Below are 11,032 nucleotides of genomic sequence, written 5' to 3'. Positions count from 1 at the left end.
CACATGGGAAACTGGACGCGACACTTCACACTGGATAGAAGAATGTCTTGATCGAGCCCTTATCAATTTGCAATGGAGAGAACAATTCCCAAATTCAACAGTACGCAATACGATTACTGCAAGTTCGGATCACACAGCCATTCTACTAGAAATCAAATCCTGGATTCGAGTAATCTCACCAAAGAGATTCCAATTCAAAAATAGCTGGATACGAGAAAAGGAATGCGGAACCATAATTGAACAAGCCTGGAATTAGACTGCTGAAAGTCCAATTGAACAGAAAATTAGCAGATGCACAGCAGCGTTAGTGAGGTGGAGCAGGAACCGATAAGGAAATTTGACAAAAATCATTACAAACCTCCGTGAACAGATGGATCGACTCAAAAATCGCACAGATGCTTATGGAATTGGAATGTATCGACAGGCAGTTTTGACATTCAATAAAGCCTTGGCCCAACAGGAAGATTTTTGGCGACAAAGAGCGAAATTATATTGGGTCCGGGATGGCGATTCAAACACTCAATACTTTCACAAATATGCGTCAGCTAGAAGCAGACAAAACGCTATTACTGAGCTAATTAACGAAGATGGAGTACGATGTGGATGGAATTCGTGGTTAGAAGAACTATTAACAAGCTATTTTCAGAACATCTTTACGAGCCAAGGTAGCGAGGCAACATAAATCTTAGACAGAGTCAATGCTAAAGTGTCAGAAGCGGAAAACGCAGCTTTAACACGCCAATTCACTACTAAGGAGGTCCGAATTGCATGTTTCTCAATGCATCCTAACAAGAGTCCTGGACCAGACGGATTGAATCCAGCCTTTTACTAAAGGTTCTGGGGAATAGTGGGGTCAGACGTAACAACCACATGCTTAAGACTTCTCAATGCATCCACAATACCAGCAAATCTAAACGAAACGCTAATTGTGCTCATTCCAAAGAAACCGGAGGTAACATAGGTATCTGATCTTCACCCTATAGCATTATGCAACGTATTGTTTAAAATCATATAAAAAATGCTAGCAAACCGGTTCAAAAAGATTCTCCCTCAAGTCATATAAGACAATCAAAGTGCATTCCTCTCTGAACGGTCAATATCCGACAACATTATTGTAGCATATAAAGCCATCTATAAGCTAAAATTGTCAAAAGGAACGGGTATAGCTGCACTCAAGTTAGACATGAGCAAAGCCTATGATCGGGTTGAATGAGAATTTTTTCAAAACATGTTAGTAAGAATGGGATTCCATAGCCAATGGATCAAGTGGATGTAATGTGTATCACTTTGGTATCATACAGAATCCTTCACAATGGGCAAACTGGACAACCTATCATTCCAACCCGAGGCTTAAGACAAGGTTATCCTTTATCTCCATTCCTATTTCTTATATGTGCAGAAGGTTTATCAATCCTCCTCAAGACCAAAGAAAGGGAGGGTCTCATACACGGCTGCACAGTGGCGAGAACGGCGTCGTGGGTATCCCATCTTTTTTTCACAGACGACAGCTTCTTATTTTTTAAAGCGAAAAAGAGTGAGGCGGAAGCCATCCTTGACTGTCTAAAGATATATGAATCAACATCAGGTCAAAAATAAATTATCAAAAATCGGCCTTACTATTCAGCAAAGCTGCTTCACAAGAAAGTAAACAGACAGTATCAAGTTTGCTGGGTGTAAGCGAGGTGGAGGACCTAGGTATGTATTTGGGGGAACCAATCATTGTAGGAAGAAGTAAGGCACAAACATTCTGGTATCTCAAGGATCGTATTTGGAACCACATCAGCAATTGGAAGGAAAAAATTCTTATCCAGAGCCGGCAAGGAGATATTAATCAAATCAGTACTACAATCAATTCCCACCTTCATAATGAGTGTATTCTTAGTGACTGATCAGTTTTGTGAAGAGATAAGTAAAATGCTAAACAGGTTCTGGTGGAGGGTAACTGGTGACTCGAATTCAGGAATCCATTGGCAACAATGGGATAAACTTTGCATCCCGAAATCACAAGGAGGAATGGACTTCAGAATATCAAACAGTTCGACATAGCTTTGCTAGCCAAATAAGGATGGCGAATTATCCAGGATCCCAACTCACTGATGGCACATATAATGAAGGCAAAATACTTTCCGGATCATTCATTCCAAGAAGCTGTTTTGGGACATAATCCCTCATATATCTGGCGTAGTCTACTAGCAAGACGAGATCTGCTTCTCAAAGGGTTGCGTAATAAGGTGGGAGATGGCCAAACGATTGACATATGGAGCAGCCCGTGGTTACCAGACAAGCTCAACCCAAAACCGACAAGTACTAACCATCTCAATTTCCCAACTGGAAAGGTACAGGATCTAATGCGTGAAGACGAAAATTGGAATCGGGAGCTGATCCAAGAAAATTTTAATCAAAGAGATCAACAATTAATCTTCTCCATACCAAGAAGATTGAGAATTCAACAAGATGGATGGTTATGGCAATACGAAAAAAAGAGGTAATTACACAGTCAAAAGTGGGTATCATGCAGCTATAGGAGGTCAATTGATGAATGCTGAGAATCCACAAGTTAGTTGGAACAAAATCTGGAGTATACAGGCAGCCCCCAAAGTGAGAAATTGCATATGGAGACTTTTATCAAATTGCCTACCGACGATGCATAATCTTGCAATCCGACACAGCAATCATCCAAATGTTTGCCCGACGTGTAATTCACAAGACGAAATAGAACAGCACACATTCGTTGAATGTCCATTCGCAAGACAAGTTTGGTCAATTTTTTTCCAGGATCACCGAATGATATCAATCGACAATATCAAGAATTGGCTAGCGTCACGACTAGCGGAAGGTTCACCAGAAGAGTTGAGCAGAATTGCGGTAACACTATGGAACATTTGGAAGCAGAGAAACAAAATGGTGTGGAACGACAGCAACACCAGCCCGCTGACAGTTGTTCTACGAATCTAAAGAGAAATGCAAGAATGGAGGCTACAGGTGGTTCAACTGGGCAATACCAGCAGAAATGCATCCCCTCCTACTCGATGGTTACAACCAACCAAGGGTTTTCTGGCCTGCAATGTAGACGCAGGAGTTTTCACGGAGGTAGGGTACTGCTCCACAGGATTTTTAATTCGGGACAGAAACAGATCATGTTTATATGCATTCCATGGAGCAACTGAAGGAGTTTTTGAACCCATTGCAGCTGAAGCCATAACACTCAAAGAAGCCTTATCATGGATTAAGACAGCAGGATTATCCAAAGTTGAAGTTCGAACCGACTGTCTATCCATCATTCAAGAAATACAATCTACCGCTCTTCATAATTCTTATTTAGAAGACATTCTTTATTTTTGAAGTGAGTTATTAAAGGAATTAGATTCGGTTTCAATTTCCTTTGTAAAACGTTCAGCAAATTCAGCAGCTCGTTGCTTAGCAAGAGCGGTTGTTTCGAAGTCTGTTCGTGGAAAGTGGGCATGTCCACCTCCATTCATTAGCGATATTCTTTCAGCCGATTTGGCAAGTTAATAAAAACATCATTCTTTCAAAAAAAAAAAACCAATCCACATGTTCCAGAAATGCAGTCGTCGACATACTTCACTTCTTATTATAAAGGTTGTATATAAATTAGTGGGTTAAATTACAAATACCTATATTGTGGTTTGACCGATTTGTAGATTAGTACCTATAGTATTTTTTTCTGCAAACACAATCTTGTAGTTGTCGTTGTTAACAAAATCAAGACAAGAATTTTAACCCTCTTCAATCAGAGTGTATTTTCGGAAAATAAAGTTTTTGACCATTTTTGCTGAATTTTCTTCTTTCTCTCTCTTCCTTCTTCATTCTTCTTCTTCTTTTTCTTCTTCTTCTTCTTCCTCATCTTTTTTTTTATTCTGAAATTTCCAGAATTCTAGAAATTCCAGAATTACGTTGGAATTTTCCAGCCTTTAGAAAGCTGAATTCCAGTCAACAAAGGGTAAATTTATCCCTAATATTAGTAAGTTGGGTATCAAACTATCTTCTCAATTATAAATTTTATTATCTATACGGTTCACATATGCATCATTGTATGAGTTTGATGAAAAAAAAATTCAAATAATTTTTTTTATCGGAGTCGGAATGAGGTTGAATTGGAATTGGAATGAATAATTCAAATAAATTTCAAAGGGTTAAGGTACAAAAATACCCCTAACGTTTTGGGTCAGGAGCAATTTTACTCATAACATCTAAAATGATGCAATTTTACCCCTAATGTTTATAGCCAAGAGCAATTTTACCCCTAATGTTGATAAATTGGATCAATTTCAGACACTATTATAAAATACAGTCATTTTTTCTTCATTTTGCACCAATTGCATATCAATTTATCTAAAAAAAGGATACAATGTTTTTTTGTAATTTAATAATACAATTAGAGATTAATATTTATAAATTCGGTGAATTTTTTGAATATTTTTTTGTCTAATTCGTACAAAAGACATTATAGTTTTAATATTTTTTCTTATTTTTTTCACATCCCAACATATGTTTGTGATTTGTTACTGATAAAATAACGCATGTGTGAAGTGTAGATGACAAGATTCATGACCGAGAAGACAGTTTGATTAATTATTTCTCAAATTGACCCAATTTATCAACGTTATGGGTAAAATTGCTCTTGGCTTCCAATATTAAGGGTAAAATTGCACCATTTTAGACATTAGGGATAAAATTGCTCCTGCCCCAAAACGTTAGTAGTATTTTTGCACCTTAACCCAATTTCAAATAAATTCTGTTGAATCAAAATCAAAAATAAAATAAATAAATCAAATAAATCCAATACCAAATTCCATGTATAATATATAGGGATATGAAGCAAAAATATTATTGACATTTAAAACCAGGAGCAATTTTATATATAACGTTTAAAATGGTGCAATTTTACTCCTAACGTTAGTAAATAGGGTCAATTTGAGAAATAATTCATCAAACTGTCTTCTCGGTCACAAATCTTGTTATTTACACTTCACATGTGCATCATTTATGACTAATTAGTAGCATATCACAAACATATATTGGACGTGAATTTTTTTAAAAAAAAAAATAAAAAATACACTCTTTTGTACGAGTTGGACAAAAAAAAGTTAAATATTTTACCGAATTTATAAATATTAATCTCCAATTCTATTATTAAATCATAAAAAATATAAAATCTTATTTTTTAGAACCAACTGATATGCAATTAGTACAGAATGAGAAATAAAATATCTGTATTTTATAATAACGTCTGAAATTGACCCAACTTGCCAACATTAGGGGTAAAATTACACAATTTTAGACATTGGAAATAAAATTGTTCCTGAATGTGAACATTAGGGATATTTTTGTACCTTATCCCTAATATATATATATATATATATATATATATATATATATATATATAAGTAGGGGTGCACACAAAAATCCGAAAAACCAGAAAACCAAACCAAAAATAAGGTTAACCGAAACCGATGGACTAGTGTACGGTTTTTAATTTTAAAAATAATGGTTATGGTTATGGTTACTGTTTCTTTATTCCAAAAACCGCGGTTAACCGAAACCGACCGAATATTAATTAAATATAAAAATAAATTTATTTATATAGGTAAACAATTATTTAATCCCTATAGTTTTTCATAACTCATTAATCAATCCACTATTTAATTATAAAGGCTCTAAATTTTTTCACTTTTAATGGTTTAGTCCTTCTATCAAATATTAACATCAAATGAGATGAAAATATATAAATAACTCTCAGTTAATTTGTTACTGTCTCTCTAATTCTAGTTTATGCTGATTTTTTTCTTTTATGTTTCTCGATGTAGAAAAAAAGATAAAATTTTATTACTTGTTTTTCAAAACTTTAAAGCCAGAAGTTTTATTAGGGGCATTTTGCCTTTTTTTTAATCCGTTTAATTGTTCTTTTAACACATTTTTAGACGGAGATTTGATATAGGGACTAAACAATTTAACAGAATTAAAACTAAAGAATCATAATACACGTACATCTCCCTCTTTGCAGTTAATCTCTTCAACTCGCCATTGACCTGCCGCCTCACTCACAATAAAAATTATAATTCTTTTATTATTTTTATTTTTATTTACTAATGGTTAGAAACCGAAATAAAAGATTAACCGACCGAAATAATTGATTAACCGGTTAGTGGTTAACCGAATTTAATGGACTAGTGTATGGTTAGTGTTTTTAAAAAACCGATTAAATGGTTAGCCGACCGAATTAACCTTAATGAACTTGTTAACCGACCACATGTACCCCTATATATAAGGGTTTAAAATGAAATTTTGATTAAAAAGAATTAAAAAAAGGAAAATTTACACAGAAATTCATATTTGAAAAAGCATTTAAAAAGTATGCTTTATGAATTAAGGATCTATGTATTTTTTACGATTTAGGATTTATGAATTTAGGTTTAAAATTTAAAAATTAAGATATATAATTATAATTTATATGTGATATATAGAAAAAATAATATATTGAAGATTAATTTTTGTAATATAATTTAGGAAAAATTACACAGAAATTCATATTTCAAAAACTATTTACAACTATATCAAGTCATAATTTTGGATTATGTCAAACTAGTAAAATCAGTACTTTTTAATATATTTTAGGATTCAAATTTATAAATTAGAAGTTTAGAATATATTTTCTAATGTTTATGATTAATGAATTGTAGTCTAGGTCTCTTAAATTATGGTATAAAATCATAATATATAGAGAATAAAGACATATTAAAAATTAAGTTTGGTGATATGACTTAATTATAATTTTATACTTAATTATGATATTCATGTATTTGACCCTATAATTTAATTGCAATTTTATAATCAGATAACCCTTAAAAAAACCCACTTATGATGCATTTTAGAAAAGCCCACACTGAGAGGCCCAACAAGTATATAGTATATTAAGTGTGAAAGCCCAAGAATGAATGGCCAAACAATAATAATAAGGGAAAATTACGATATTTATGTATTTGATCCTATGATATTTATGTATTTGACCCTAATAATAATAACAAAGTGAGATTCAGATCAGAATCTTCTTCTTTCTGGATCGTCCAGCCATGGCAGATAGGGACAGAACTAGAGTTGGACAACCACTCCCTGGGATTTTCTGACGAGCCAGAGGGTCGGCCAACCATCTTCGACCCCTATGGCCACATTAAATTTAATGTATAATTAGAACCAGATACGATCAACTGAAGGTAAAGACTCCATCATAAAGATCTGCCAAAAGTAGAATTTAATCCTCTTAAGAAATTGATAACAAAAAATTTCTCGTACTACTTTAATTGCTTGACACTTATCAGTACTAAACACAGGAAGGTATAACTCTGGAATTGACAAACCTTTCCCCAACAACTTATAATTTTGTGAAATAGTCAGTAACCTTGAACCATAGATGAAACTTCATCTTACAATTCTATAATATGGCAGAGAATCGATTCTTCAAGTTTTCCCACACATGAGAGCAGTTGTCTTAAACTATATAATAGACTGAGCTACTGACGGAGACAGAGCATGCTTCAACCAAGAAAGCACCATCTGGTTGTACTGATGTCAGGTCAGTTGATTAGGAACATGTGAGGTAGTGAACCATCGACAAAGCAGTATTTGTTCTTGGCTAACAAAGATCCTTTCATCCAGCGACTCCAAGAAAAGTAATTTCGGCTAGTAAGAGATTGAGCTACCAAAAAAGACTCGGATGAATGAAGAAAGGACTCCACAGATTCTGAATGACATCGGCAAGATTTACTCCTGGATTAGGAATTTAATCGTTGTTTGGAAGATTAAAAAAAATATAAAGGTAAGAGTTTTGAAGGGCACTAAATCACCAAATCGGTGGGTTTAGAAAGGTTTTGATGAATTCTTCCATTTTTTCCAAATAAGGGTAAGGGTAATACCTCTCTCTCTCCCCCATCCTTCCCCTTCCCTACTCTTTCCTAGTTTCTCTTTAATTACGCTTCAAAACCTCTCATCCAATCAAAGGCTAAAAGAAAATTGCGGAATTTAGAGCTCCGATACTATAACAATAATACATAAGTAGTGAAGAAAAAGAACCCTAGAATTTGGTATTAGAAGAAGTGGAGTAAGTAAAACATGTAAATAACGTAATAGGTCCTTACATTGTTATAACATTATAAACTAACCTATAAACAATATAAATTCTATTAAAACACCCAATCTGTTTGCACTAGATTTCGAATTAACAGGACGCTTGAATCTAAATTATGCATGGGAGAGGACAGAACAGAGTGGATATATTTGTTTTGTTTATTAAAAAGAAAATCACTTATTGTTTCCTGTATCACGTTCAATGTACAGGTAAAAAAAGTAAAAATCGTCACTAATTAAAATAAAACGTCACTAATTTGTCTTTCCTCAAAGCGTACATCCAATTTAATTTAGTGACAAGAAAGGAAAAGAACAGAAGAAAAGTAAATACCATTGCTCTAGAACCAATTTTAGAAGAAAATCTGTACAATACCTTTCTAATTAGATACACACAATCTTTAATTCTAAATGAATCACTGAATCTTAAATTGTATATATACATTGTTGATTTCCTTGGCCAAGCATAAGTGATTAGTATAAGAATTCATAGCATTTCATATGACATAACATCCATACAATGGCTTCCTTGTTCATCTTTTCTTTAATTTCAACGTTGGTGATCTCAAACACAGTATTGGCAGCAAAATTAAGTGAAAAGGGGGTGAGTTTGAAAGCACCTCTTCTTCACTGGTCATCCCCCGAATCCCCTTATTATAAACCAAACTCCACAAAGAGAGATTTGATTCAGGCATCAATACGCGCTTCTCATGCTCGAACCAGACATATTGGCAACAAGATATCAGGTTTGGATAATTCATATCAATCAATTGATGCCACCTTCATTCAAATTTTGTTATGGATTTAAAAGTGGATTGCTTAATACCACCCCTAATTACTTATCACTGCCCCCGTTTTGATATTTTTGCCCTTGTCGTGTTTTTTTTTTACCAAAACTTCTCATTCTCACTCTAATCTCTCCAAAAATTACAAACCTCTACACGAGAATCATGGCGGGAGATTACAGGAAATTTATTGGAAAGTTACGTTTTTTTATTAAATTCTCATCGAAAACACGAGTTTCGTTTCCGGATTTGGAGACGGAACTCGTCATCCGCCTAGTAGGCGGATGAATCTTCCGCTTGCCCTTTGGGTAGGCGGGATTTTCTCCCGCCGAGGCCAAATACGAGTATAAAAAAATAGATCTAAATCGTCAATTTCCGGAGTTCTTAGGTCCATTTTTTACATCGTCTTCGAAAATCGTCCATTTTTTGAGTTCTCGAGTTCATTATTTTTAGAATTTCGGTTTTACTCGGAAGAGAGAAAGAATTTTCAGTTTTTGATCAAAATAAATGGCAAAATTGTCAAATAGGGGATGGTGATAAGTAAAACGGGGGAGGGAAATAGCAACACCCTTATCTGCGACGGAATATTCAGTCCTGACGCTAAATTCCAAAAAAAATTGTGTAATTTTTAATAAATTTCGTCGCTATCTAACTGCAGGTAAATATTCAGGAAAATGGGCAGTTTCTCCGGTTACCTGGATAGACGGAGAGTTCGTAATGAAATTCAGTGTGGGAACTCCACCGGTTGACACCTACGCAACTCCGGACACCGGTAGCGATCTGGTGTGGTTACAATGTGGATCTCCGAGTTGCTCCCATTGTTTCAAGCAAAGAAACCCTTATTTCGATCCAAGCAAATCCACAACATATAAAAGACTCCAATGTCGTGATCCAGATTGCAGAACAGCACTCGGAGATCAGCACAGCAATTGCAAACAATCAACCGATACTTGCACGTACCACGCAGAATACGCCGACGGAAGTTACTCGGAAGGCGTAGTTATCGAAGACGTTTTCACATTCGTAGAAGATCTCGATCCAGTTGGAAATTACACAATCAAGGACGCCATTTTCGGATGCGGATTTAAAAATACACAAGGCATCCCAGACCCGGACAACGGCTACGAAGCTCCCGGAATAGTTGGGTTGAGCAGTGAACCAAGTTCTCTCGTCTCTCAGTTAACATTAGGTCACCTGAAGCTATTCTCATATTGCATAGCACAAGAAAAAGAAAACGCTAAAATCGAAATACGATTCGGTATAGCAGCAAGTGTTTCGGGGGATTCAACCGCATTAGCACCAAATAAGTATGGTTTGTACTTCTTGAGAGATGTAGAGGGACTTTATTCTGATGAAAATAAAATAAAAGCACCAGAATGGGTATTTCAATATGCAGATGGAGGACTTGGAGGAGTATTGATTGATACAGGAACCACTAATACTATATTTAACCATTTTGTTGTGGAGAATCTAGTGCTGGTTTTGAAAGATCAGATTGCTGCGGTTAGCCGAATCGATGAAAGTAATTCGGGGTATAGCTTGTGTTATGAAAGGGAAGAATGGTCGAGTGTTACATTACCTGATATTGAGTTGAGGTTTAAGAATTCAACAACAGCTTATTCGTTTACGATTGATAATAGTTGGATTGAGAATGGAGAAGGTCAGTATTGTTTGGCGTTTTTAACGTCAAATAATATGTCTACTATTGGGATTAGACAACAAAGAGGTATTAAATTTGGGTATGATTTGGAAGCTAATACTGTTTCTTTCTGGAAGACTAATAATTGTGCTCCCTGGTTTTGATTTCATTTATTCTACTTAATATCTCTGTGTAAGTATTATCTATTGCAGAACAACACATTTTGCTGGTGTAATTTGCTACATTATCAATTGAGGGTTGTTTGAATAAATGGGGAGTTTAATTGTTATACAAGGACATTTTTTACCTTTTCCTTAGTTCCCTTTTTCTAATGTCAGAGATTTTTAGTATATAGTAGTAGTTCATAACACACGCTGGGGTTAAGTATTAAAATCACTCTCTCTAGCAGGAGTGAATATTTGCTTACACTTCTTAGATATGAAATGAGAAGGTTTTTGTAGGAATGATT

At 34.8% G+C, this 11,032-nt stretch overlaps 1 protein-coding gene across 1 annotated transcript; it reads left to right on the top strand.

Moving 5' to 3' along the window:
- Window positions 1–8,639: 8,639 nt before the first annotated feature.
- On the top strand, window positions 8,640–10,814 carry LOC136209922 (aspartic proteinase CDR1-like). The gene is made up of 2 exons (XM_066001556.1): window positions 8,640–8,885; window positions 9,583–10,814. The coding sequence occupies exons 1-2, from the start codon at window positions 8,660–8,662 to the stop codon at window positions 10,725–10,727; spliced, it is 1,371 nt and encodes a 456-aa protein (XP_065857628.1). The 5' UTR covers window positions 8,640–8,659; the 3' UTR covers window positions 10,728–10,814.
- Window positions 10,815–11,032: the final 218 nt, after the last annotated feature.

The sequence above is a fragment of the Euphorbia lathyris genome, chromosome 10, assembly GCF_963576675.1.
Source record: "Euphorbia lathyris chromosome 10, ddEupLath1.1, whole genome shotgun sequence".
NCBI lineage: Eukaryota > Viridiplantae > Streptophyta > Magnoliopsida > Malpighiales > Euphorbiaceae > Euphorbia > Euphorbia lathyris.
The sequence above is the reverse complement of the archived record's forward strand: the minus strand, read 5'-3'. Positions and strand labels throughout refer to the sequence as shown.

Excerpts from the sequence above, each read along its gene's own strand:
- LOC136209922 (XM_066001556.1), top strand. The coding sequence starts at position 8,660 with ATGGCTTCCTTGTTCATCTTTTCTTTAATTTCAACGTTGGTGATCTCA. Across the intron at positions 8,886-9,582 it reads TATTGGCAACAAGATATCAG|GTAAATATTCAGGAAAATGG; the intron begins GTTTGGATAATT and ends ATCTAACTGCAG.